At 49.3% G+C, this 26,217-nt stretch overlaps 14 protein-coding genes across 14 annotated transcripts; 6 read left to right on the forward strand and 8 right to left on the reverse strand.

The window, feature by feature from the left end:
• Window positions 1–309: 309 nt before the first annotated feature.
• N7462_009673 (DNA-directed RNA polymerase I core subunit RPA12) lies at window positions 310–801 on the forward strand (the record flags this gene model as incomplete). Its single annotated transcript, XM_057081387.1, has 3 exons — window positions 310–424; window positions 495–726; window positions 783–801. 3 exons carry the CDS (start codon window positions 310–312, stop codon window positions 799–801), a joined length of 366 nt encoding a protein of 121 aa, XP_056930224.1.
• Window positions 802–936: 135 nt separating this feature from the next.
• Window positions 937–2,044, reverse strand: N7462_009674 (deoxyhypusine monooxygenase; the record flags this gene model as incomplete). The annotated part of the gene is made up of 2 exons (XM_057081388.1): window positions 937–1,459; window positions 1,557–2,044. The coding sequence occupies 2 exons, from the start codon at window positions 2,042–2,044 to the stop codon at window positions 937–939; spliced, it is 1,011 nt and encodes a 336-aa protein (XP_056930225.1).
• A 671-nt stretch (window positions 2,045–2,715) lies between these two features.
• Window positions 2,716–4,806, reverse strand: N7462_009675 (catalase; the record flags this gene model as incomplete). Its single annotated transcript, XM_057081389.1, has 11 exons — window positions 2,716–2,789; window positions 2,848–3,276; window positions 3,350–3,434; window positions 3,488–3,775; window positions 3,846–3,969; window positions 4,023–4,030; window positions 4,083–4,175; window positions 4,226–4,436; window positions 4,499–4,522; window positions 4,592–4,721; window positions 4,776–4,806. 11 exons carry the CDS (start codon window positions 4,804–4,806, stop codon window positions 2,716–2,718), a joined length of 1,497 nt encoding a protein of 498 aa, XP_056930226.1.
• A 1,085-nt stretch (window positions 4,807–5,891) lies between these two features.
• N7462_009676 (uncharacterized protein) lies at window positions 5,892–6,101 on the reverse strand (the record flags this gene model as incomplete). The annotated part of the gene is made up of 1 exon (XM_057081390.1): window positions 5,892–6,101. The coding sequence occupies one exon, from the start codon at window positions 6,099–6,101 to the stop codon at window positions 5,892–5,894; it is 210 nt and encodes a 69-aa protein (XP_056930227.1).
• A 218-nt stretch (window positions 6,102–6,319) lies between these two features.
• Window positions 6,320–7,634, forward strand: N7462_009677 (uncharacterized protein; the record flags this gene model as incomplete). Its single annotated transcript, XM_057081391.1, has 4 exons — window positions 6,320–6,323; window positions 6,370–6,674; window positions 6,746–6,867; window positions 6,929–7,634. 4 exons carry the CDS (start codon window positions 6,320–6,322, stop codon window positions 7,632–7,634), a joined length of 1,137 nt encoding a protein of 378 aa, XP_056930228.1.
• Window positions 7,635–8,509: 875 nt separating this feature from the next.
• On the reverse strand, window positions 8,510–9,010 carry N7462_009678 (uncharacterized protein; the record flags this gene model as incomplete). The annotated part of the gene is made up of 2 exons (XM_057081392.1): window positions 8,510–8,715; window positions 8,986–9,010. The coding sequence occupies 2 exons, from the start codon at window positions 9,008–9,010 to the stop codon at window positions 8,510–8,512; spliced, it is 231 nt and encodes a 76-aa protein (XP_056930229.1).
• A 66-nt stretch (window positions 9,011–9,076) lies between these two features.
• On the reverse strand, window positions 9,077–9,374 carry N7462_009679 (uncharacterized protein; the record flags this gene model as incomplete). Its single annotated transcript, XM_057081393.1, has 2 exons — window positions 9,077–9,306; window positions 9,365–9,374. 2 exons carry the CDS (start codon window positions 9,372–9,374, stop codon window positions 9,077–9,079), a joined length of 240 nt encoding a protein of 79 aa, XP_056930230.1.
• A 1,176-nt stretch (window positions 9,375–10,550) lies between these two features.
• N7462_009680 (ETC complex I subunit) lies at window positions 10,551–11,339 on the reverse strand (the record flags this gene model as incomplete). The annotated part of the gene is made up of 3 exons (XM_057081394.1): window positions 10,551–10,860; window positions 10,925–11,035; window positions 11,104–11,339. 3 exons carry the CDS (start codon window positions 11,337–11,339, stop codon window positions 10,551–10,553), a joined length of 657 nt encoding a protein of 218 aa, XP_056930231.1.
• A 289-nt stretch (window positions 11,340–11,628) lies between these two features.
• On the forward strand, window positions 11,629–12,292 carry N7462_009681 (F1F0 ATP synthase subunit f; the record flags this gene model as incomplete). The annotated part of the gene is made up of 5 exons (XM_057081395.1): window positions 11,629–11,676; window positions 11,750–11,764; window positions 11,911–12,058; window positions 12,112–12,177; window positions 12,267–12,292. The coding sequence occupies 5 exons, from the start codon at window positions 11,629–11,631 to the stop codon at window positions 12,290–12,292; spliced, it is 303 nt and encodes a 100-aa protein (XP_056930232.1).
• A 1,201-nt stretch (window positions 12,293–13,493) lies between these two features.
• Window positions 13,494–13,897, forward strand: N7462_009682 (uncharacterized protein; the record flags this gene model as incomplete). The annotated part of the gene is made up of 2 exons (XM_057081396.1): window positions 13,494–13,570; window positions 13,618–13,897. 2 exons carry the CDS (start codon window positions 13,494–13,496, stop codon window positions 13,895–13,897), a joined length of 357 nt encoding a protein of 118 aa, XP_056930233.1.
• Window positions 13,898–14,055: 158 nt separating this feature from the next.
• On the forward strand, window positions 14,056–18,223 carry N7462_009683 (uncharacterized protein; the record flags this gene model as incomplete). Its single annotated transcript, XM_057081397.1, has 5 exons — window positions 14,056–14,349; window positions 14,404–14,659; window positions 14,714–14,884; window positions 14,956–15,482; window positions 15,539–18,223. 5 exons carry the CDS (start codon window positions 14,056–14,058, stop codon window positions 18,221–18,223), a joined length of 3,933 nt encoding a protein of 1,310 aa, XP_056930234.1.
• Window positions 18,224–19,252: 1,029 nt separating this feature from the next.
• On the reverse strand, window positions 19,253–21,116 carry N7462_009684 (NuA4 histone acetyltransferase complex catalytic subunit ESA1; the record flags this gene model as incomplete). The annotated part of the gene is made up of 6 exons (XM_057081398.1): window positions 19,253–19,411; window positions 19,473–20,635; window positions 20,692–20,726; window positions 20,785–20,849; window positions 20,913–20,981; window positions 21,036–21,116. 6 exons carry the CDS (start codon window positions 21,114–21,116, stop codon window positions 19,253–19,255), a joined length of 1,572 nt encoding a protein of 523 aa, XP_056930235.1.
• A 458-nt stretch (window positions 21,117–21,574) lies between these two features.
• Window positions 21,575–24,150, reverse strand: cef1 (putative cell division control protein (Cdc5); the record flags this gene model as incomplete). Its single annotated transcript, XM_057081399.1, has 4 exons — window positions 21,575–23,558; window positions 23,619–23,962; window positions 24,035–24,068; window positions 24,125–24,150. The coding sequence occupies 4 exons, from the start codon at window positions 24,148–24,150 to the stop codon at window positions 21,575–21,577; spliced, it is 2,388 nt and encodes a 795-aa protein (XP_056930236.1).
• A 277-nt stretch (window positions 24,151–24,427) lies between these two features.
• On the forward strand, window positions 24,428–25,851 carry N7462_009686 (ribosome biogenesis protein NOP53; the record flags this gene model as incomplete). The annotated part of the gene is made up of 2 exons (XM_057081400.1): window positions 24,428–24,561; window positions 24,630–25,851. 2 exons carry the CDS (start codon window positions 24,428–24,430, stop codon window positions 25,849–25,851), a joined length of 1,356 nt encoding a protein of 451 aa, XP_056930237.1.
• Between the last annotated feature and the right edge of the window lie 366 nt (window positions 25,852–26,217).

The following is a 26,217-nucleotide window of genomic DNA, read 5'->3' on the forward strand; positions in this document are numbered from 1 at the left end:
CCTGCTCGTGGCAGAGGCATCGCATAGGGTGTGAACATCTATAGCATGCTTCACGCGGGTCTTCTTTAAAAGCGACCGGGCAAACGGAAGGAGAACTAAGGAGAGCGCTCCCGATGACCGTATATTCGTTCATCAATCCATTCGGAGTGCTTACTGCCGCGTCCCACCGCCTATAGTTGGTATCGAAATGGCCCGTGCGGTCAAAAAAAAGTCACCATACCGCATCATCTTTTGGTCGCTCTACTCCCCTGGCTATTTTATACCTGATACATTGTGGTGGTCCATTTATTGAATTTGTCTCTTCCCAAAATGTCTGTGATTGGATCCTTGATCTTCTGCACTGATTGTGGCAATCTGTTGCGCGAGTCGACTGGAGATGCGAATGCAGTTCTACACTGCAATGTCTGCGGAGCTCGGAACAAGGGTACGTGAGGTCCCTTTCTGCGCATTAAAAGGTTTTTCTAGGGATGCAATGGACTAAAGTGTCTAAATAGATACAATCCCTCAGACTATCGTCTCTGAATCAAAGCCTGCTGCGTTTCCTTCAGCTCTCCGAGCCAAGCGCTCTGCTGTCCAAACGTTGTCCGCTGAGGATCGCAAAACCGAGGCCATTACAGCACATACCTGCAACCAGTGTGGAAGGAAAGAAATGTTCTTTACTACCGTCCAGCTTCGCAGTGCAGACGAAGGAAGCACTGTATTTTATCGCTGTGTCTGCGGTTATAAGTATGTCTTGTCGCAAATCCTCGAAATTTCAGCAAGATGCTAATTTTACACTCCAGGGAAACTTCGAACAACTAGGCGAGGGAATAAGAGTGCTGTACAAAAATGGAACCATGTCTATGTTTTGGCTGTATAACAGAGCAGGTTAAAAGTATCAAAATAACGACGTCACGACATTTTTTTTTTTTTTAAAAAAAACCTTCAGGATATCCATCACGCGGCAGATACCACGGCAGCTCCCTCGGGAATCAGCGCATACTCCATCTCACCATTCTTTTCAAACTCCGCCATGTCCAGAGCCACGATGACACTGTCACGTACCACCTGCTCAGGGTCATTAAGGAATTTCTTCAGAGTATCCTCGACACCCTCCTCGTCACCTAAGCTGCCCAGGGCTTCCGCTGCTTCATGTCGCACCATTCCAACCTCCTTCAAATCACCCAGACATTCTGTGAGGCAGGGAATCGAGGCAGGGTGGCAAAGCTGGCCAAAGACGAAAGCAACCTCGTGACGAAAGAGGGCAGAGGGGTCCTTCAGGCCCTTGGATAGAGCATTCACTGCGTCAACGGCAGTGGGGAGATCTGGGGGCGAAGCAAGATCTCGCAGACCGAACATGGCACGGTATCTTTGGAAAAGAGGGAGTTTGGTGTCGAGTAGCGTTTTTTCCAGGTCGGGAATGGAGGGCTCGCTGGTCTCCAGCGGCATGGGCGGAGCAGGATCGATGGAGGTGAAGTCACTGCATATTACAAGAAATCAAAAGGTATTAGCAAGAGTCCGATACCAAAAGATCGATGTAGACCGTAGCAGTCCTCTCGTGTCTCGAGTCGTCATACCTGGGCTTGAGCTTCTCGGTCTTCTTCTCATCGGAATTCTCCCAAAGGATACGGTCCACAGCAATATCACAGGTCTCCCGAATAATTTCTAACTCATTCTCATCATCGCGCAATTTCTTCAAAATATCCAGGCTTTCGGGATATCCAAGCGCACCCAGAGCCTCGGCAGCCTCGTGCCGACACATAGCATCCTCCTCGACATCCTTCACCACCTGCTGCAGGTATGATACAGAATCGGGGTTTCTGGTCTGGCCCAGGCAGTATGCAAGCTCGTGCTTCAAGAGGGCAGAACGGGACGCGAAAGCGGCGGCGATAGCTTGAATGGCTGGGAGAGTCTGCTCGGTGGGAGGCTGCAGGCAAGCCAGGTGCTTGAGGGAGAAAAGTGCGCGGAAGCGGCGAGCGAGAGGTTCCGACTCATTGGTAACAACTTTGCGCAGGGCGAGAACGGTGTCATCCGCGCCCTGAGTCTCGGTAGCAGATGGCGCCATGGTGGATTGAAAGCCAGGAGGGAGTAGTGGGGGGAAGAATCGTGAAGTGAGTTTTGCGCGGTAAGTCGAACAATCTTTTTGATCTTATCATGATTTTTAGGTGGGGTGGCGGGGCTGCTGGGCTGCGCCGATTCGGGTCTGGTTGGCCCGCGCAAAATTTCTCCTATAGTCGTGTGTAGAATGGCTGAATGTGCTTTTATTTTCGATCCCCAATGATTACTAATTCCTGACTAGAACATCTCGATGGTCCTTTTATACTGATGATTATAAAAACCTACCTACCTTTATGAAAGATGAGGTGCCCCTTGAAGACTTTCTTCAACCCCAAGTTTATTGCTCTCGTGGAAAGTGAAAAGTTGAATCCCTGAATGATGGGCATGCATGGATGGCGTGAAATTGAATATAATGATTGTAGTACTCATTGCCAGGGGAACATTCAAAAGCTAGCATCAGCGCTTTTCGCCTCTGAGAAGTTTCCGCAAGCACAGAAGAGTGTGGAGTTTGATAGTACTCTTGGCCTACGTGAGCAATCAACGCCGATGAAACCGTCTTTCCTAATTTGATGATATTGGGAGACGCGCATACTATGCGTCGGGTAATAGCAAATTGCCTTTCCATTGCAATCAAGTCATGGGAAAAGAAAAATACTTCTGTTGGCCTGCAAATTTCAATTACTTTTTGATAGCTGCTTCAGTAACATTCTTCAGCCGAGCACCAAGATCCTGGTTGACACGAGCAAATAGTGCTGAGTACTAGTTAGACAGATCATTCTCTACCACAGAAAACGAGGATGGTTGACTGACCATATACTTCATTGCGAAGTCGAGCGGAATCAACATTCTTCACGGTAGAAGCCAGGTTCCCAATAAGTCTATCTTGATGCCCAGGGTCTCGGCCAATAACTTCCCACAAAGCAGCCGGTTGAACAAAGTCATCATTCGTGATATGGCTCGTGAAGGTCACGACTTCTCCAACCCATTTCTCATGGTCTGTGTGCAGACTCAGGGACTGAGGGCTCGTGCCCTTGATATCGGGGTAGAACTTGGTGGGCTGGAGCGATGAATTCACATAATTAGGGTCACCGCCGTAATTATCATCGAATCTCATCTTGCCATCTCTCTCGAACGGACAGTAGACGGGCACCTTGGCAGCATTTGTGGGAAGCTGCTGATAGTTGACACCCAGACGGTAGCGTGCCGCATCGGGGTATGCGAACAACCGTGCTTGAAGGACTAGAGCCAATTATTAATCCTATGGACTGAGAAAAAATATTGATGGATTCAAATATTCAAAAAATAAACTCACCAGGATCGGCTGAAGCAGACCAACCTGGTACCATGGTAGATGGGGAGAACGCGGCTTGTTCAATGTCGGTAAAATAATTGCGAGGCTAAGAACAGTTAACAACCACACGTAACCGCTCTTCTATATTCTGGGTATTACATTGCGATTCAAAGTCAATTTGCCGATTTGACGCAGGGGGAAATCGTGATGTGACCACACTTTGGTCATATCGAATATATTCCATCGGTAGTTCTCGGCCTCTGACGGGTCCATGACTTGGACATAGACATTCCACACTGGGTAGTCTTTTCTGGCAATTGCGTCAAACATATCACGAATTAGATAATCCGGATCTTCACCGGCAATTCTTGTTGCCTCTTCGCGGGTGAAATTTTTGACCCCTTGCTGGGTTTTAATATGGACTTTGATGTATTTAAATGATCCATCCTAGAGTTGCAAAGATGAGCCTAATAAATTCACTTCAATGTTATGAACCATGTAAAGAAATCTCACTGACCTCTTTAGTGAACTTGTAGGTATGTCCACTGTAGGAATTTATACGACGAATGGAGGAGGGAGTTCCGCGGTCACTGAAGAGATGAAGCAGTTCATGGATGCCTTCTGGGTTACCCACATGGAAGCTAGATGGCGTTTGTTACTACCGTTGGGTGAGGTCTTGCGAGGTTTTGCTTACTCCCAGAACTAGAAGTAATTAGCATAATTCCTTTTAAATATCAAACCATTCCCTACGTACCATGTTCGCATCAGGAAGATGAGTCTGAGGGTGTCTCTTGTGAGAACGATTCATGGAAGGGAACTTGATGGGATCCCGGATGAAGAACACAGGCTACACAGATGTTAGTATCTCTTGCTGATATGGTAATATCGTGTGCATACTGTGTTATTAAATACCCAGTCCAGATTTCCCTCGTCAGTATAGAGTTTCATTCCCCAGCCATGAACATCGCGTGCGGTATCAGCAGAGCCCGACTCAGGACCGACAGTGGAGACACGAAGGAGAACCGGGGTCTTTTTTCCAGCCTTTTTCAGAAAGCTAGCGGAAGTAATATCCGAACAGTCTGCAGTCGCTTCGAATTCTCCATATGCGCTGCAACATGATTATAGATCAGCTCAGAAGATGCGGCTCTGAGGCTCTTCTCAATGACGTACCCCACAGCTTTGGCGTGGACAACACTAATCGGGATTTTTCCTCCTTTATCAGTATGCACAAAATACTGCATCGATTGGGGGTTCCATGCCTACCGTTCTGGAATTCGCTCGCGGGAAAAATGCGCTAGGGTCTCGATGAGTTGGGTGTCCTGGAGCAGACCAAGCCCTCCTCCCTGTTGATTCTGCATCAACACAGCAGTGCTGCTGCTAGCGAAAGGACATCCTTTTCAAATCAGCCCCTTCACTTCCGGTGTGAATTCTCTGCAGCGGTACTGACCCTCTGCAAGTGTATAATATCGTTCCGACATGGTGCAGAGTACTTCTGTCCTGAGGAACTTTCAAATTTTGGAGCTACTGGAACCGAGTTCAATGATTGACTAAGTAGGTCGTTGTCAAATTGTTAGGAAATTGGGGTGCCTAGACTTTTATCCCCGAATGTTCGTGGCTTTTGAAATCTACTCTCTGTTTGATCATTACATCATCCACTTCCGTACCGGAGAACCGCTTTGTCACACTCGGGTAAGCTGGGATTAGATATATGTCGACTTGTCTGGTACTGCAGCTCCTCATAGCAGTCAAATTCAATGGGTCCAGGCTACCAAAGGTTTGATTGATCAGACCCAACCGTCATGACGGTAGTCATATTCCAATCGCGGACTATGGGATGCAAGCCCCACCCGAGTGGGTTTAACGGTCAGCGTGCTTGTTCACTCGAGCTTCTGCTCAGATGCCCCCCCCAATTGGCTCTCTTCTCTCAAGGATGATCGCGCGGACTAGACCTCTGGTTCACAAGGCTCTGGGTCTGCGGGCAGATCAGACCCGATACAGCCGGGTGGCTTCTTATAGGCTTGAGAAGTTCGGCACCACACCTAAATCATCCAGCATATTGAAGGCTTGTTGGCCAATTAAACATAGAGCTACCGGAACCCAATCCATGCTGTATACAGTACATTCTGGCAGAACTGCCGTTTTGCAGTGAGCAAGGTGATTGGTCTTCTACTATTACCAGAAAGGGCTAACGCAGCCAACGCCTTGCGGACGCCGATTGCAGTGGGTCACGATCTCCAGACGTCTTCACATCGGCCCCACCTTCCAGCGCACCACATTATACATTTCTCTATCTATGGAAGCAACTTTGATTTTGAAACGCATCAAACAGCGCAAAATCGGAAGGAGTGTCGGGTGGAGCCGTGGCGGTGTGTTGCGCTAATCATCTGTCAGGCTACTCAAATTCTTGAATAGTCATTTCCTCCCCGGCTTTCCCGGGACCCTGTTTGCGCGCTCAAGCAGCGCCTCTAGATGCCATATTTGTTTATTTAGAGCCATGTCGTCAGATAATAGCTCCAGTGGGTCGCGTTCATTCCAACGGAGATCTCCTCCGGAGGACAAGCATTCACGTTTCACGTTTGTGTCGGAGAGCACCCAAGCTGACGCCAGAAGCCATGCGATGAGAGAGCATTGGCGGCAACGACACAGCCGTAACAATGGCACCACAACCCGACGTGTTCAACCAAAGCTCCTCCCCAGTCCTGCGTCGGGTATTGAGCGAGTCAGCAAATCCCAAGATCGGCATTCCACCCGTGTGCGTTGGTTCCGGAGCCATGGCTCTCATCGTCTGGAGACACCGACTTCCAGAAGTGCATCTAATGATACAGACCAAGATCATGATGAAAGAAGTGAGCCACTTGGTGTACCCGCACAGCTTTTAGGTGGAGTCAGTCATGCTCTATCAACCTCGAGACTGGATCCGTTTCAAACGTTTCCCGTACATTTGACCAGTCAGCACCATAAATTACTGCATCATTGTATGTTCACACCATCATGTGTATGTGGGGGTCGGAACTAAATGAAAATTGTTAACAGAATCATAGGGATTGGTACTCATGCAACAATGATGTTTGAAGGACTCGATATCCCAAATTTCAACCCAATGAAGGACGTATGGTTCCCCTTGGATCTCTCTAATGCCTCTTCGTTCAATGCCATCATGGCCCACTCTGCGGCACATCTAGCTCATCTCTACTCCGGAACAAGCCCCGAAAAAGGAACAAATTCAGCCGATGCCTTTAAATTCAAGGCGGAGGCTGTCCGGATTTTGCATGAATGGCTCTGTGATCCAGAAAAGGCACTAAGTTATGATGCCTTCGCAGCAGTCATTCGACTGCTCACATTCGAGGTCAGTGCACTTCCAAACCACTGTCTAGCATCAGGAGCCGCCGATAAGATAAATACCTGATCCATGCACAGAGATACTGGGGTACCGCGGATGAGTGGAACATCCACCGTAGCGGTCTCCAGAGGATGATTGAAGCCAAGGGTGGGGTTAAGAAGCTCCACGATAACTGGCGTCTTGAAATGGTTGTCTACCTGTGGGTCTCCTTGGGTGCTACCTTTACGTAGCTGTATTCACTAGGCCACTAACAACTACAGTGTCTCCCTCATGACCAAGCCATCCTGGTTCGAGTCGACAAACAATATCTCCGAAATTTCCGAGCCCTCGACCGATGCCGCGTTTACCTCGGATCCCTCATTAGACTTCCAAAAAATTCGCTGTCTATGGCTGATTTCGTTCATTCAAGACTTGCGCACTTTTATGGGATTCTCTTCGCGTTTCTACACCCACGGTCTATCCACATATCCATTTATCTACCACGCAGTCTGTCATCTCCGGGACGATTTTCAGATTTACCATACCAACTCTTCTCTCGATACTGGCATATCGAAACCGGAATATGACAGGTTAATTTGTTTGTTTTCCATCTGTGTGATGATGCAGGATTCGATAACATCTCCCTCTCCACCCACTGGCTCCATAGGCCAAGTATCCCCCACCAATGTATTAGATCGGTTGGACACCGCTCTCGCAGGATCCCAGAGCAGGTGGAGCGATTCTGTTCGGGGTCTGCTCCCATTCTTACAGCACCACCTCATAAAGTTCCACGCCGATGGAGCTCAGAAAACAATTTATATCACGCGAATGGCGGAGGTCCTGGGACAGCTGAGTCTAGAGGCACGAATTGGGGTCGAAAAATGTCTTCTCAACATGCTGTGTCGGTCAAAGGAAACATGTGCAACGTTCTTGGTGGATGATGGCTGGACTCCAGACTCACTGCTGTCATCTATGCATGGACAATAATAGCTACAGCTGCCCAAAACTCTGCTTAACATGGCCTGCTTTGAGCTGGATGAGCAGTCTCGCGAGCCGAAATCCTTGATTCACTGATCCAAACCTAGTCGAAGAACGGAAATCAGGCATGGATATTTCAATTTGCAAATAGTATGCAGAGAAATGCAAATGCCGCGTTATTGTTGGAATTCATAGTAATGCTCCCGTCACCCAATCAGTAATTCGGGCTTTATCTGGTGAAATCTAATAAACCCAGCTCAAAACCCTCGGCAGTCGACCTATACCAAGCTTTGTTATGGTCCAGACTCTCCATATCCTTGAAATGAGAGACTTTGACCCGGAGAATACCGTATTGCTCCTCTAAAGACACTTGATCATGCATTTTTCGCACCAACAAGGCTTCAGGCATGAAAGTCAATGGTATCATGAAAAAGGAATTGTGGAGTTAATGGTCTTGGAAAACTGGACGATAGACATGCATTATCACGAATGCGAGATAGAGTAGTACAAACAAGCTATAATAGGGGAGTTGAGAATAGGCAATCGATTTTCATTCTTTTCTACCATCTTTTTCAATTCACAATATCATATCTTTTAGATTCATCGGGTATTCTTTATGGAGGCTTCCGATGGAGCTCATTTTAACTTGATTGTTGTTAGAGGCGGTATAGCTGGCAACACTGTTGCCGGACAACTCGCCAAGAACCCTAATATGACTGTCCTGGTAGTCGACGTAGGCATTAGAACTTCATACCTGATATAATTGCTATGCACGAGGGTATCTGATTCAGCTATTATATTCTCACCAAGTGTGATGGATACAAAAACATTGTGGTTACTGAGCATCTGTGGAAGATGCCTTTGGATCCCTGCCAACTTGCCTTCTACCCTTGTGGCACAGCTTGTTTGTCAAAGCCATTCAACAGGGTGGGGTTGATCCAAATTTGAGAGTACAGGGCGTTCAAAATCTCCGAGCTATCGATGCCTTCGTCATTCCTATCATCCCCGACTGTCGTATCCAGATCTACATGGTTGGAGAGAAGGGCGCTGATTGCAGCAAGAATGATCATAAAGATTTGTACCAGCCACTCTCTAATAAGTTGTGACTGAAAACCAAAAGGCTTTTTAGAGTCCATGATAATTTAAGGCAGCAAATTGTCTATTAATAATGCCCTTACAGCAATGAAAATTCAGTACAAGATCATTTTCCACCAAGTATATTAGTATTTGCTTACTGGTGGACAACATGATTCATAGCATCTATAGGGCGTAAATAAATTTAGAAAAAAAAGCAATGACGATATATTTTAACTTCCATTCGCTTCTGGTGTGAGATCATGTGCAAAAAGGAAAAACTTACGGGAAACTTGTTTGAGTAAAGGCATTATTGAAAATATCACGAAAGGAACTGTCAAATTGAGTATTCTTCCGCAGCCCTCAACAACTCCAGGTTACATGAGTCCGGCATAGGTTCTACCTTCATCCTCTAGCTCCTCGTCTTCCTTCAAATAGTCCTTCATCTTATCCAGAGCACTCTCCTTCTTGTCGGTATCGGCGTGCTCATGTTTATCCTCTTCATGAGTGTCCTCCCTCTGATCTTTCTTCTCTTGGTTCTCATAATGATGATGTAAAATTCTCTCGAAGAAGCCCTCATGATGAGGCTCTGTGTTTGTATTGGATTCTAATATAGAAAGTCAGTAAACCGATGTGCGGATGCTGCGGAACGGGAAGATGCGCACTGTCAGCCATAATATTTCTGATATTTCACACACGTAGTAGTATCTCTTTCTCGGGATTTCTTCAAATGTATGTTTGAATGAGATATGGGAAGTTCAGTCTGGTGGCAACACCTGGATTACACATGGAGCGGGGAAGCCGACCAGCTTAAATAAATAAAGCCGATGAAATAATAATGGGTTTATATCGTCATGAGCTAGCATGCTTATAATAGTACATCATAGGAACAACCTAGTTACTAAGGCTGCTTTCTCATTATAGGCTGCTTGGTAATGAGCGCATCATTGACCGGCTTCCAACGCCCTGGGAGCTGAAAGTGTGGAGAAAGTTAAACTGGCGGCATTTCCCGATGAGCTGAAAGGCTCCCAAGCCACGCGTTCAGTGCCTCGTTTCTGTTATTGCCTTCAGTATTTAGCACTGTCCTGGTTGGATTATACTACCGCCACAAGTGGAAAAATCGTGCCAGGGCCACAGGGCTGAATACTTCCTTGGGAGCCTAAATGTTAGTCCCAAAACTAGTCTTCGTGGGACGTTGATGAATTCCGATCAGGAATTTTGGACGACTCTTAGTCATCTATCCTATTCTCGGTCCTTTGACTATTCCTTATTATTCTTTAGAAGAATGGCAAGGGACAGTGCGAAGCTAGATGGTGGGAAACTCTGTTTAAATCAACCACTGAGATGCATTCGTTAATGCGTGAAGGATCACAGAAAAGCAATCCGCACTCCATGTAAATGTGAAAGCCAACAGTCAAAGATGTAGGAACTTATTCACTTGCTTTTTAAGGGTGATACATAAATATACGTATATTATCATCATCATCATCTTCTTCTTCTTCTTCTTCTTCTTCAGACCCCAGAACATATGCCAAGTATCATCACACCGATTAAATGGGTTGTGTTTCGAGACATGAGCCTTATTGCTGGTTTTAATTTTCTCCATTCGATCAGAAATCATCAGGTCACGCAAGCTGGTGTAATTATGAAGATAATACATTCACACCTGTATGTAACCCGAAGTGTGGAGTATTTGGACCAGATTTAACTCAAGAACGAGCCTCCACTAGTAAAGACACCAATAAGATGTGATTTGAAATATCAATTCTACTGCTGTTTGTCGCATCTTGATTTAGATTGAAGAAAAAAAGGAAAAAAAAATTTATATACATGATACACCTTGAAGCACAATCATTTGGTCTTGATGTGCTTGAGCTTCTTGGGTTCGTGGAGGAAATTGTTGGCGTAATTCTTTGGTGTGAACCGGCGCTCATTCGGCTCCTGGACAAAGTATTCATAGCCCTGCTTCTGGGCAAAGGCAATGGCGTCCTCCTTTGACTTGAACTTCATGTGGGTTCCCTGCATACCATCGGCGGAAGATTGCCACCCCATCAGCGGGTTCTCCCATCGGTGACCTCTCTGCAAGATATCCCAATCCATACGCCAGTGGTGTTGATGCCAGGTGCCAGACTGAGTAGCGGCCTTGGTAGGGCGGTAGATTCTGCAGCAGTTAATGTATCAGCAAAACCAATTCTGTGAGTCCAGATGAACACGATATGACCTACCTGACAGTGCGGGCCTGCAAATCAGTAGGGGCACCAGACAGAACAGCAGCAGGAAGAGCACCAGTGGGCTCACTGCCATCCATGACACGTTTAGGCACGGGAGAAAATTGACTGTTGTAAGAAGAAAACCAGGTCAGCAAAGAAGGGTTTGCGGCAAGGGTCAATGAAGTAGTCCATACGAGGTTCCGTGGTCAATAGTAGCCTCATAGTCTGGCTGATGACGGGCCATTGCCTCCGAAGGGCTCTGCTGGTTGATCAAAGAGCTATCCTGGCTGCGCGTGGTGGGAGCATCGGCCGGGCTGGTCTTGACGGAAGCAGAGCCCTTCGCGGCATTGGAGACAAAGCGGGCATTGATAGGAGTCGCAAACCGAGTCGCACGGAGGCCAGAAGCACCTCCAATTCTGAAGAGCGACATAGTGGCGAGTGGAAGAGTGGGAGGTGGTTTGATGTTGGAGACACTGCAGTTGCAAGAGGAGGTTGATCGAAGAGTGCAGGTCACGGTACATCCGAATGTGGTTTAGCGCATTTGGTTCATCCGACCACCCGCTTCCCGATCACAGGTTCTCTTCCTCCTGCATCATCAGTCATTCCCGGTTCACTCGCGCTGCGAAAGACAGTAAGTTGCCTCAGATGGCTGTGACAGATTCTTTGGTGAGGAATCAACCTCATGCGACCAATTTCTCACCGCTTCCAGTCCCGACAAGATGAGCTACATCGCCCGCCGTGGTCTCTCGACCCTGATCCCTCCCAAGGTATGAATGTCCCGAATTGCGAAATCAAAGCCATTGCAAGCGATTGCGGATCATACTGACTGTTCTGTTTTAGATTGCGTCCCCCAATGTGAGCCCCCCCGGAATGTGTGATGCTTGCCTTGATGCCCAGCACTTCTGCCCCGTACCTTCCCGAAGTCTCTTTTCGTGCGAACTAGCAACTCGATACTACGCTTATTTTTGCTATCCCGACTCGCTACTAATATGAACATACAGGCCATCGGCGCCGCCCAGGATGCTGCTCGCATGGAGCGTGTTGTGAACTTCTACGCCGGCCTTCCCCGTGGCCCTGCCCCTCAGGTCAAGCCTACTGGTCTCCTTGGCCGCTACCAGGCCCGCTACTTCAACAAGAACTCTGGTGCCCGTAAGTTCTAGATTGATGCGACATACAAAGCACATTGATATTGATTCGACTAGCTCTCCTGCACGCCATTGCTGGTATTCTGCTCATGGGCTACAGCATGGAGTACTACTTCCACCTGCGTAAGTTGAACCCCACAAACATGAATGCGCCGATGTTCTTGTTTTGTATCTAGCTGGATTGGAGCTTACTAACTTTACAACCTCAATAGGCCACCACAAGAACCACCCTCACTAAATCTTCTCTTTTGTTGAATGGGTGGAGGGTTGATGTACATACTGCAACCTCTGACCCTCAGAGCCAGGCAGTGTAGGAATTAGAGACTCTTGAATACCGAATCTCACACCTTGTTTCATTATTATCAACTTTCCATAATAGTTGGATCCTGTGGTGCGGAAGACCTCAGAATGTGATTACATGATGTGAATGTAGTGGCCCTCTATTGCTAGTATTCACAAGCCTAGAGAAATTGGCCTGTGGTGTTATCCCTGATCCTTTTCGCTACCATCAGGGGCAGCAGGATTATGAAATAATTGGTATTCCCAGGGGCTTCATCTGCTTTATCCACAAATCACCGAGAATAAGTTCCAAAGGGAAGACTGTCTCGGGAGTATTTGCGGAAGCAAATAGAGGATCGTAAAGTCCGTAATGTCATTCGTCAAGAGTTTGCTCTAGTATACAAGTAAGTTTATGGGGTATAATTATGTTTATCTATTATGTCTGAGAGCTAAAGTATCGACCAATACAGCTTGTTCCATGTAGTATTCAGTCACGCGCGGCTTCCTCAACATGCCTTGTCTCTGATAAATTGAACGGAAACTGTAAGAGATCTTCCTAATCTCGAATTGATATAGAATCCGCAAGCATAAGAATTTGACCGTATCATCCTTGGGCATATTTCTAGGTTCTCAATTCTGGGCCTCTTGAACATAGCTGGGAACGGTGGCTTGACACAGACTACGTTATGGGTGAAATGGCCAAGCCACCTCCTGGGACAGGATGGTACCTGATCGGCCGAGCGTGAGAATTCTGGACATTTCTGGACAGCGTCTATCTGTTTTATTCTGAAAATTAGGCATGGAATAACGTTTTTTTTAAGTAACCTAGGGTTATATATTAACTGGTGCAGATTAGGTGAGGCTTGCTCAAGCTGATAGTCCTACTTAAACATGTGGAGATTTGTTCATTTAGATTTTCCGTACTTGTAATAGAAAAGGGCTCAAATATTAGGACACCATGTGCACGTTATATATGATGGGGTGTGGTGACTCTGATGAGGCTTTTCCGATTGATGTATGGGGTTAGGTGACCTGAATCCTATTTAAGTACCTGAAAGATATGCTGAAAATTCCAAAGTGTATAGATAGTGGATGAGATGAAGATATCAGAACACTTCCAGAAATATTGACTGGCATCTGATTGCAATACACAACGCATAATGCTCGACGCAATTGTCGACGATACGATTGGGAGATGCGTTGTTATGCATTGCGTATGTTGCCTGCGGCTGTTGGCGTTATGAGACCTCACAACCTTCCCGGGTTGACGCTAACCGAAAACAGCCAACCCTCAGCTTCAAACCCGAGAATCATCTCAACGGGCCTGAACATCATAACCATCCATCACCCTCCTTCCCACGACAAGACCCTTCTCCCTACCCTCCTCCCTATTCTTGGGACTCTCCCTAGGTTGCGGAAATTCTCACACGCCTTTCTCGATTCCGCACCTGCTCTCGCCGAGCGCTCCACCTGGCCTTCTCAACAGCTCCTGGAGGTTGGCCGCCTCAACGTCTACTTCCTGGTTGTGCAGTCCCGATTCTCAAGGGTGCAACCAGAAAAGTGAGCAGTTCAACTGTGGCGATCCCTGGACTCTGACAATAGGTACGCAGTCGGCAGTCTCTTCTGCTCCCATGCGAGCTTGACCCGCGGCTGCCAACTCGCGCCCGCATGACTCCATCCCCATCCCCCCTTCCCCGGATTCTGAGAGTGCAGTTCTGACAAATGCCGCCTTTTATCAACTGTGCAGACTCGAGTATTGTTATGGCAGAGCAGAGCGGCCGCGATGTGGTAGATCAGACCCTGTCGGGCGGCGAGCCTTCGCCTTCCGACGTTCCTGCGAGCACTAACGACAAGCCATCTGCTGGAGGGGACGTGGGGGAGACCAGACATATCGCATCGACCTTGGAACCACAACTATCAACTGACCAGCAACCGATCGACATCGAGACGAGAAACACGCCTGATTCGCAGGCCGGGAGGACTGAAGGTGATAAGCATACCGAAGGCTCATCTATGGTCGGTGGAGGCTGTTGACATCCCAGAGCGATCGAGCAGCTGATTGTATGATAGGATATTTCAAAGCAGGGTACGGGTTTCGTGGCATCCAGAGTCCTCGAACTGAATGGGGTAGCGTCGGCATCCGATGGCGGGGACGACACTGCTTCACTTGGCGGCTCGGAGTCAGATGCCAGCCGGACTGATGGAAGACATCACAATCGGACTGGCTCAGTCAAACGACCTGCAACGTTCAAGCCTGTTTCCTTCGCCAAATTTACCGTACCAAAGACTCCCGGGGCAGCTGCACCGCCCAAGGCGCCCGAGAAAGGTCATTTCTCCGTGTTTTATCGATTAACAACTCGTGTTACTGACAAGTGAATAGTCCCATCAACATCAACTACTCCCCTTGGTACGCCGCAACCAAGTTCACGACCACGCTTAGTTGCAAAGACCACGGCTGGCATGCGAGATTCATTTTCCAAGACTGGTGCAGGTGGTGGCAAGGCTGATGGATCGGGGCCTGACCCGAACCAAGTTTGGAATAAGAACCGACGTATGTGCTTCTGTGAAGTGCCGCTTAATGTTTATATCTGGAAACTGACTGTTGCCTTGCGCTTAATATAGCCGTCCAGCCTACACCCCCGAAGCACTTGACCGACGAAGAGTTGAAACAACAATATGGCATACACATGACTTCTCGGATTCAAGAAGATGGGGGAGGTACCGAGGCGAAATGGGCCGATATTGACGATGACGAGGACGATTGGGCCCCTGAGACGATTGAGTGGACAGACGGCACAAAGGTCACGCTTACCCACACGGAGCCTGCGCCCTTAGCAGATCAAAGCAATGAAGAAACGAAAGATCTCCCGCCCCCGGAGCAGATAGCGATGAAGGATCCGATCAAGATTGCGGCACCCAAGCCAACAACGTCGGTTGGGCCGAATCCTACGGTGCTTCGCCTCGGGGCGAGCGCCGAACGGCAAGCCAAGGCTGCTAGCATCTCTTCTAAAGGAACCAACGATCGCGTGCCATCGGGATCTACAAGTCCAGCCCCCCCGCCGGCCAAGTCTCCTTGGGCCGCTTTACCCCCGTCGAAAGGGTATCTCCAGTCAACCCACCAGTTCATATTCATTCGCAACACCCTCGAGGTCCTGTCAACTATCCTCACCGAGAGGATGGCCATCATGTTCCTTACCATCCAAAGGAGATTGCTGCGGACGATTTCAATCGCCAATGGAGAGAGCCTGCTCCTGGGGCTCCTCGAGAGCTGTACAACTCTCGTTCAGGTCGGTATGAGCCTGTGGCAGATACTCGTCGAGGGTCTTGGCGCCACGACCAGGGCCCTCGTCCTGCTGTCCTCCAACGGCAAAATAATGTTGATACTGCTGGACCAGCGGAGCCATCTGCTGCATTCCAGACACATCGTTCAAGCCACCAGGACGGTATGGGTTGGAACCGCCGCCGCACATCGTCGAATGTCAGTGGCGGTAGTGGTGGATTCGGTCGTCGCATGTCATTTGGGAAGAATGATATGCCGCCAAGATATGTGGAAGCTCGACGAGGCTCTCAGACCAACGGCATAATGGACCCGGCTCTGATGGGCCGAGAACCTGGTCAATTTCAGGAACATTCTCCTAGTCAGCAGCACGTTGGACCCAACTGGGCCCCGCATCCATCTGCTAGTGCAAGTGATGGCTTAGCTGTCGAGAAACCGTCAGTGCCGACCGCGGTGCCGGACGTGCCTCAGGAAGATCCTGTTGTACTGCAAGAACGTATCATGAAGGAGAAGCGCCTTGAAGCTCGGCAGCGCCGTATTGAGCAAGAAGAAAAGGAGAAGGCTGCAAAGGAGGAGAGGATTCGGCAGAAACTGGCGGCTTTGGGCCCAGCTCCGGATAAGGGCCAGCGCAAAGATGGCGATGATAGCCGCAAACCTCAGACTCCCTCAACTTCGAATGCAACGGTGGTCAGCTCTCCCCCTAAACCACCAGTTCCCGAACCAACCGGTGAACCAAAGCAATACGGAATGATGAAAGTTCACCATCCAGATGCAGTCAAGAAACTCGTTGCCGCAAACGAGAGAGATCGAGCGGCAGAGAAACATTCAGAGAAACTCTCAACATCTCAGATGCGTCGAGGTCCTCCATCTCCTCGTGAACAGAAACGCGAGCCTGCTTCCACGAGCGCTGCCAAACAGCAGAATGAACCTGTGCCGCAGGATGGCAAGACCGATGAGCACGGTGGGCAGTGGCGTGGAAACCTCAGCGTCTCCTCGAATTACACCCCATGGCCAACTAATAACACCAACCTTCCAACAACATCACCAACTGTCAAGAATCCATGGAAGCCCCTGAGTAGTGATAGAACTCTTGGCAACGGTATTTTTGAACAGAGCCTAGGGGGATTCGCTTCGCGGGAGCTTCCTTTGCGGAGCCAGTTGGGACTTGATCCAGCACAAATCCCACCGCCGGCATTTTCAGGCGTTCAAGAATCTACCTCGATACCTCCTCTGCCGTCGCCGGAGACCAGAAATGCACCCCATGACCCATTGAGTCCTATTGGACGGCCAGGTCCCATTGGACCTCCGAGCTCACAACAGTCTCAATGGCAACCAGAAGGTCATAACCAGGGTGTTTTGGGAGCATCTTGGAGTAACTTCCATATTGTTGCGGCTCAGCAGGCACGCGCACAGCAAGAGCAAGCACGCCAAGAGTTCAATACAAACCTGGACAAACCAAATCCAATTGCCGCTTCTCTCAAGGAGACCTGGAAGCCAACACGGGGTGGAGAAGATGCGTCCCAGCGGAACATTATTGGAACTCCTCATGGAATGGTCAACAAGAACAGCAATGGTTCCCCTTCTAATACATTGACTGGCTTGGATGCTCCCGTGGATGGTCTTCCGTTCTCCGACAATCATGCTCGTCCTCTCACCAGCGTTCCTGCGCGTAGCTCGCGTTTCTTCCCTCATGCCACTGAGCAGCCGAAACGTTCGACAGCAGAGAAGTACGATTACCAGCGCAGTCCATCGCCCCCGCCTCCAGAGGAGATTTCAAGTCACCCTGTGTACTTTGGCGGATCTGGACGGCCCTTGGTTCATCTTCCCAATCCTAAGCCCGTGGTGAAGCTGCCCCCTAAAGCTCTCGCTGCTCCAGTTCCTCCCCCTACCTTTGCTTCGATGGCTGCTGCACCTCCACGAGGCCCACCGGCCCCTTCGACCGCAATTTCTTGGCAGGAGAAGATTAATGGCCTCTTTGGCAAGAAGACACCTGTGGAAAAGAAAACTTCTTTGGCTGTTGCGTCTGCTACGAAAGAACCATTGGTTGTTCAATTACCTGCTGCTACTGTGTCTGTTTCGCTGCCTCATATCGAGAATATCTTCCAGATTGGGGATGGTCATATTGCTGTTCGACAGGTAGAAGAACAAGATGAAATCTTCGAGGACCGCGAGCCGGGCTCGCTGCCCAGCGTTCGAGTCCCAAACATGGCTCCCGCGAATGCCTGGGATGCTGCACCCGCGCCTCCGCAGTCTCGTTTGCGTGCCAGGATTCTTAGGCCGATGCAAGTCCATAGCATTGAGCCGTATCTGGTTGGAGTTGGTGAAAAGGACCAGTCGGGCAACATTCGGGTATTGATCCGACTACCCGGAGCAGTTGCAGCAAAGACCATCAATCTTCCAAGGAAGGCCGGTGGTCCGAACGCAAGACAACGCGGCTCGCCCAGCTTCAAATCACACAAGGGAGGCAAGCCCCGCGAAGCCTCTGGCAGCACCTCTAGATCTAAGAAATCAAATTCTTCGCAGCAACAGCAGAGTGGAACCGCATCGTCTTCTCCACGTCACCAGTCTCGAGGCGCATCTTGGGGTCCTCGCTCCCTCAGTGGCTCACGCTAGAAGAGGGTTTCTTCGTTCGCTAATATTTCGCGGTTATCAACAGCTGAAGCGACCGTTGAGCATCTTTCATTTTCGGAACTCACAGCCATAAAAACACCTGCTGCTACCCTGATACAATCACGGCGAGGCTTCTTGCCCGAATGTGCCCGGTTCTTTTCAAATCTACCTCTGTGCTTGCTCTTTCCTCCCTTACATCTGAAATAAGAACGACAGCAGGGCCAGAAAGAACATCACAACCCACTCATCATATTCGCCCACCCCCCACCTCTCTCACAACCCGCTTTCTTCATGTTATGTACTTTTTTTGTTCCCTCCATTTTTCTCGTGCCCACCAAGCTATGTGCGTGGGTTTGCAGCTTATTGAGCCCAGGATGTGCAGCGGATCAACCCGCCTTTTCCACCCCAAGGGCAGATCATGAGATCATTCCCACCTCGTTCACGCAAGGTGAGCCCGAGTATGACATATCTATTCTCGGGCTTCACTTTCTTTGTCCCTTTTAGCTGCCGGCAATCTGCCTGATGTCCAATGAACCGCAATTTCCAATGTCCTGTTTGCGTTGCGTTCAAGCCATCCTGGACCTAGCCTTCTCACAACGGGCGCGGTTTCCAAGTCTTGTATCATGCAGCCTCCTCAATTCATATCATGTAGTCTTGAATGCTTCCCCTCTCCGAAGCCTGGTAATTCTTGTAGGGCAAATCTTTATGTCAATGCCTTGCTAGTAGTAGATAACTCAGATAGGAAATTTTGACCGCGACGTCACCTTCATAGTCATCCTTAGTATGTAAACTTTAACCTACAAGTAAGGGCAAAGGTAGTGAGGACGCTGCATCTCCGTATGGGAGTTTATTATGCACGAAAAGGCATTGAACTAGTGTACAAAAAAATAGAGGTATCAAATAGAAATCCAAAGCACCCCAACCCAAAACTCCACACCTTTGTTCGCCTCGAATAACCAAAAGGAAGAGGCACCGTGCGCCCATAAATTATCGTAATATGCGTAGTTGGCTTGTTTCCTGGCCTCCTCTTGTCTACCAATTCCAGGTCCGGCTGGAGGCAGTGAAAACGGGAGGTTTCCACTGCAGACGGACAGGATCGATCCTCTTCTCACCTTTGACCTTTTCTTTCTCAAGGCGCTTCTGATGCTCAGCGACTACCTGGTCGGTAAGGACAATGACCCAATTTCCTTTCTGTAGATATTTCATTAGTCTCAAAGCGTGGGTGCAAAGAGGGAGAGGAAAGAAATCATACATGGTATCTGAGCATATTGTTGACGAGCAGTGTTTCGTGGACATCCTTCTCTGTCATGGAGGTGAGAACAGCCAGCTCATTCTCGCTCATAGCCTCGCGACCCGGCTCAATCAACAGCTCAACAAGAATCTCACGCCAATAGCGACGGTAGCTGAGAAGACCTAAATCACTCAGCGGCTTCTCGGGGGAGCCAAGCTTGCCCTCGCGCTTGCTAAGCTCGTAGCTGAATGCGATCAGTAGACGACCGTATCCCGCACGCTGATACTGCGGCAGCGTCATGATACAAGCCAAGTTATACCCTTCTGCAGAATCCTTTTCCTTGGAAAAATAACCGACCATATGGCAGCCCGTTTCATCACGAGTGCACATGCAGTAGAAGAGGAAGGGATCGACATCGTAGTAGAGGGTCTTATGGTCAAGGAAGAGCTTGCTGAGGAGACACAAGTTACGACACCAGGTACGCTGCCGGCGGCCATCGACCTCGAAGAAAGAAATGTTTTCATCGCGGTAAATTTCGTTGCCGGGAGGGTGAACCAATGTGCATTTGGCGCGGTGGCGCTCAAAGGAGCGATAATTATCGAAGTAACTGAGACAAAACTCGTCGATATAGACCAGATCGACGTCTGAAAAAGCATCTGGGTAAGGTGAGAAATACCATGGCTCAACATAGAACTTCCCCATCTGGAGTTTGGTCAAGTTTCGCACACGATGAACTTCAGTCGGATTTTGGGTCATGCTTCCACCGGTCCGGAGTCGTTCAATTTCTTCTTCTCGAGTAATGACCTCGCCTGAAGCAGTTTTCACCTCTTCGTCCTTAAGTGGAGCATCTGTCATTTCAAGGTCTTCTGAGTCTGTGGCTTTCGGCGTTCCGACAGTGGACACGGCTTCAGAACCGACCATCGAGACATCGCCGCCAGGGGTGTCGCGGTTCTCTTTGCCTCCGGCCTTAGAGGGGCGCGGAGTCTTGCCAACATTCATGTTTTTACCACTAGCCAAGGCATCGGGGGTTCCTGATACCTCACGGCTATCGGCGCGCGCACGCTGCTTTTGGACATTCTTGCTAGGCGCTTTATTAGTAGCACTGCTCTTTTTTTTGTCTGATTTTTCTGGCTGCGGCCATTCCACCTCTTGGGTAAGGTCAATTCTTGAAGCAGCAATCCATTCTAAAAGCATCCATTAGTTTCGAGGTCAACTTCAAGTAAAATGAGAGGAAGTTTACCATCAAGACGCTTGTTAAAGTCAACATAGTGTACGCTAGGCTATGTTAGCATGTAACATTCTTATGGACATGAGGTTATATGAGAAGGCATACTAAAATGAAGGTGCTCCTTTCCGTTCTCTAATCGACAGAATCTCTGCTTTGCGAAGCTGGCCATCCTGATATGACCGTCAGTTTCATATCACGTGATTAATGCCAGACTCTGCGTGAGCGAAACCAACCTTCTGCACCATCGCCTTCACACCGAGGCTACCATGCTGGTCAGTATATGCGACCGGCAAAATGTGATACTGATAATCACAGGAGGGAGTTAACAGCTTCTCTTCAGCCTTGCATGGACTTACGTGATGGTGTTGATCGTGGCGAACCCTTTCTCGACGGGGTCGGGCGTCCCCGTCGCCTCCCCCGGAGTCTCGGACGCCCATAATGATTGACTGCACGTAGACTCAAGCCCGTTGAGGACAATGAAGGGATGGGTTTGATGGATTTGATGCGATGCGCGCCCTACTGGAGTTGGGTGGTGAAGGCGGAAGAGAAGGGCGTTTGAAGCAAAAACTTACGTCAGCAGCACCGCATCGGGAAGTGGCAGATCCGTCCCAAAGCGTGTTGTTTAGGGTGCGCAGTGTTATTCTTCGTAGCAGAATAGTACGTATATTCAACAATCTCTCTGTATTCCGAGAAGCAGAGATTACTGGTGTCATTCTATCTTCTCCCATCATCATACAACTTGGAGCCATATAAAATGGATAGAACGCCAAGTAAATTTGCTAATCCACCCAAAAATGTTCACCTTCCTGGTAATGATACAGAAGTCTAGCCTGCAATAGGTTCATGATGGCTAGGGATATGGAATAAAAGAAACAGAATCAAGGAATTCGACCTCTTAATGCCACCCATTGACAGTAGCCGTGCCCGCAACGAGCTCATCCAACTCGTCCTTCCGGCTCTTATATAAGTCCTGTGCCTCGCGCTCCCGGCGCATGACGAAGGACACCTCCTCACGCAATTTCTCGAGACGCCGAGAGACAGCAGCCTCCTCGGAAATCTGGAGAGTCCGAAAAGAATCCAAATCATCTTGCGCCTTGGGCAGAGCCACGCTAGCCTCCAAGATTTTTGTCCGTAACGTCTTCGCGCGGGTCTGATAACCGCCATAGTGTAAGGCCAGCTTTTTCTCCAACTTATTGCCCTTCTCCGCTGTAGCAAGGAGTGATGATTGGACATTATCGAACGCGCCGATCATGCGTTGTTCCTCCTGGAAAGTATCCTTCTCATCTTCATCATCGTAGTTGTCCAGACCCGGGAGGGCATTGGCACGAGTTGATGACCAAATATCATCAAACCTTTCTTGCCAGTCCTGCTGTTGTTGCTGAGCCTCTGCAGAAGCAACTTCCGCAGTAATCGCTGCGCGAGCAGCTTCCAGAAATCTGTCATCAAGGCGGCCAAGTTTGGGCGCTTTGCCTTCCACCTTTGCGCCGGGCACTGGGAATTTTCGAGATTCGTGTGCAATAATGATTGCAGCCTCATGGGAAATCAGGCCCTCCGCAGGGTCAGTTACACTAGCCGCGCGCTGCATCAATGCATCGAGATCAAGAACCATAGGACGTGGTAATCCACGCTGGTATGCTTGGGACTGCCGCTTGAATTCAGCCTGGGCCGCCTGCTCCCGCGCTTCCTTCTCTCTGCGATCCCGCTCAGCCGCATCCTCTTCGGTAAGTTCGATGGCAGCAGACGGTTCAGCAGCCTCAGAGGGCAACTCCTCCAACTCCCACTCAGTCTCCTTGGGTTTCGGAAGTGAAGATAGCTTGCTGCGGATTGACTGACGCATGAAGTTCTCGTGCATCTTGATATCACGGGGAGTGCTACCAACGAGCTGATTACCTTGACCTTCCTTGTTCAAAGCAAAGTGGTCTCGAGGTGTACGCAGTGGGGTAGCGCCGGGTCCAATTCCACCATGCATGGGAGTTGCTCCAATGCCGTTGGCTTGTCGAAATGGTGTGGCCATTGGGTTGGGCGTGACAATCTCCTGCCGTCGCGGTGTGATTCCATCGAAGCCAGTTGATGAGCCACCCTCGTGGAGAGGAGTGTTCTCGCCTCCGAGTAGAGAAGATTTTGTTTCAGTCAACGCCCGAATGTTCTTGATCTCGTTGGCGATATGATCATCCTCGGGAGCAGCGCGAGGTGTCCGAATAGGGGTTCCGCCAACAATCGCACCATAATTTCCAATGAGTCCTCTAGTTGTTTCTTCGTCGGCACTCATCCGACTGGCCTTGTCACCGGCCATGCCCATTTTAATAATATCCTCCATTTCCCCTTCGCTAATTTGTGGCGAGGGTAGAACCAAGCCCCGTCGCTTGCTGCTCTGCTCTGCTTCACGGATCTTCTGCATCTGCCCGGCGCGCGCAGCGGCCGCAAAGGCAGCCGAATTGCTGTTTTTGTCGTTCTTCCGCTTCTTGCGCTCCGCATCTTCATCTTGGTCACCTTTCCGCTTATTGGCCAGCTGTTGCTTGCGGGGGTCAAACATTTCCCGCTGGCGTTCATTTCGTGATTGTTCCTCTGTGGTGTCATAGAAACCAGGAGCGGCGGGCTTCTCAAAGGGAATATCTGCGTTGTAATCCATTTCGCCAGGCTTCCGAGTGGTGACTTTGACATTGATTCCGGCATTCTTGAGCTCACGCCGTTTCTGCAGTACAGCCAATCGACGCGACTCTTCCAGTTGGCGTTCTCGAGCCTTTCGCTTCGCCTTTTTACCCTGTGTATTCGCGAGACGCGCACGCGCTTCACTCAGCATTTCCTTCTCATCTTCATCCAGATCGATCGTGTCAGGGCGCGCAGGTTTGGATTCAGGATCAGGGTCCAGCTCGCCAGGGCTATAAATGGATCAGTACTGATAGAATGACGATACGGATAGGGGATGTCATTAAACGTACCGGAGACGACGGACATCATCCGCGCTAGGGGCCGCTGTCTCACCACCCTCCGGACCTCCCAGTCCAAATTCATCGTTTTCGCGAGCTTCGGCTTCGTCCAAAAGTTTCTGATAACGTTCGAGACACTGTGTGGCAGTACGACCGACGATGGGGGCAATTGTGCGCCATTGGGTTGGCATGAGCTTCGCCAGATGAAGAAGCTTCTCATCCTCTTCTCGCGACCACTCGACCTTGCGAATACCGGGATCGAGCCATTCTACCCAACGTGCTTTGCATTGCTTTGGTGTCTTTCGTGCCAGAAGAGACGAAACTCGGGCCCACTGGTTGAGACCATATTTCGAAACCTATCATCCGGTTAGCATCTGCGCGACCAGGAAAAACGCGTACTTGTATGAATGGTATCAATGAAAACGTACTGCTGCGCGAAGGACTTCGTCCTCAATATTGGTCCTGATAATGGGTAAGTTGGTGTCGCCTTGAGATGGAATGTTCACACGAGAGCTTACCAGACACCTCCTTTGACAACAGGCATGATGTGCGACTAGACAGATATCTCTGTCAATCCCCCAAATTGAAGTGATATTATCGCCAATCCACCTCCGGGAAAATAAAAGGCAGGATCCCAGGGTTCAGATTGACGCGCAACGGTGGTTTGGCGGAGCTTGAAGAAAAGCGAGGTCGCCAAGCGTAAGTGACTTGACCGCCCGCGCAGGCCGCCCCCGCGTTAGGTAAGCGGGTCCAGAATTTTTGGCCTTTTTTTATTTTTGGTTTCTGAACTTCCGAAAAAAAACCCGATTAGAGCATCAGCCATGTCGCCCTCGGTGGATGCCCCTCAGCAATTCAAGCAGCCTTCTCGTAAAGGCAAGAAGGCCTGGCGCAAGAATGTCGATGTTACTGAGGTTCAGGAGGGCCTGCGTCAATTGAAAGATGCCGAAATCAAAGGGTACGCCTATCGCTATCTAAAGGGTTTTCCATAATATACAGGTCTTTTTATTCTGACTTTCTAAATAGTGGTCTTGTGTCCGAGAAGCCGTCTGACGAGCTGTTCACAATCGATACTATCGGATCAGAAGATGTTCGGAAAGCGATCGCAAAAAAGCATAAGCCTCTCAGGGCCGACGAGATCATCGCTCAGCGGTCGGCCATCCCCGCATTGGATGGACGCAAGCGTGGAAACCCAAATGTCACCGACGGAATCATCGAACCCAAGAATAAGAAGCACAAAAGTGATTGGGTAAGCCGCAAGGAATACCTGCGCTTGAAGCAAGTTGTGAAGGATGCAAACCCACTCGGCAAGAAGGGCGACAGCCAGATTTACGACCCCTGGGCGGATGATGTGGATGAGGCTCCTACATATGATGACCCTCGATTTGATTTCTTGGAGAAACCAAAAGCCAAGGTCGCACCAGAGACTCTGAAACATGCGCCAGTATCACTTGCTAAGAGCGGTAAGGCCATCCCCTCTGTTAGCAAGCCCCACGCCGGAACCAGCTACAACCCAGTCTTTGAGGAATGGGATCACCTTCTTGTGGAGCACGGAGAGAAGGCAGTCGAGGAGGAAAAGAAGCGCCTGGAAGAGGAAAAGAAAGAGGAGGAGAGACAAAGGTTAATTGCTGAAGCCCAGAATGATGACGGCGAAGTCAAGTCCGATGACGAGAGCGCATGGGAGGGCTTTGAGAGCGAATATGAGAAGCCCGACTGGCTTAACAAGAAGCGTCCAGAGCGAAAGACCAAAACGCAGCGCAACAAGATCAAGCGGAGGAAGGAAGCTGAGAGACTGGCGAAATGGGAGGCTCAGAAATCCAAGAAAGACGAACAACTCGCCCGAGTGCAAGAGCTTGCCGAGCTTGCCGAGCTTCGAAAGATCCAGCCTCAAAATGATTCCGATGCTGATGAATCGGAGGAGGAGGAGATGATCCCGTCCTGCGCCGCAAGACGTTCGGTGGAAAGAATGCGTACGTATTGGATTTGCTCACAATTTCCTGTAATAGTGTTAACTGAGGCCTACAGTGTCCCCGAGAAACGTTTGGAGCTGGTCCTTCCTGACGAGCTGCAGGACTCTCTTCGTCTCTTGAAGCCCGAAGGTAACCTTCTAGATGACCGATTCCGAACCCTCATTGTTCAGGGCAAGTTGGAGTCTCGAAAGCCAGTGACTCAGGCTCGTAAGGCGAAGAGAAAGGTGACCGAGAAGTGGATGTCCAAGGACTTCAAGATTCCTGGGCTCGATTATTAATTTTCTTTCTGTTGTATCTAAAAATGGCGTGCATCGGCGATTGGACATGAACATACCTTATGGTCAAAAACATCCAGGTTTTTATTTATATAGTTATTCATCCGGGATCCAGAGGGCAAGAATATAAGTTTTGTTTCTTTTTTTTTCACTCTTTTTTTCACACGAACCCAACACTTATAGAGCGAGAAAACTAAACAGACACAGACACCCTCTGAAGGTCGATATAATCTACTGCTTCTGGTTAGCGCCCATTGCCATAAAGGCGGTGTGAGTGTTTGGACCATTTTGCCCGTCATTTTTGCCGTCAGAAAAAAAGTCCAACAGGAAACCACGCTCCAACCCACCACTCCCCACGATGCCATAGGA

Source organism: Penicillium macrosclerotiorum (genome assembly GCF_028827735.1).
Source record: "Penicillium macrosclerotiorum strain IBT 26536 chromosome Unknown utg000009l_segment0_segment0, whole genome shotgun sequence".
NCBI classification, from domain to species: domain Eukaryota; kingdom Fungi; phylum Ascomycota; class Eurotiomycetes; order Eurotiales; family Aspergillaceae; genus Penicillium; species Penicillium macrosclerotiorum.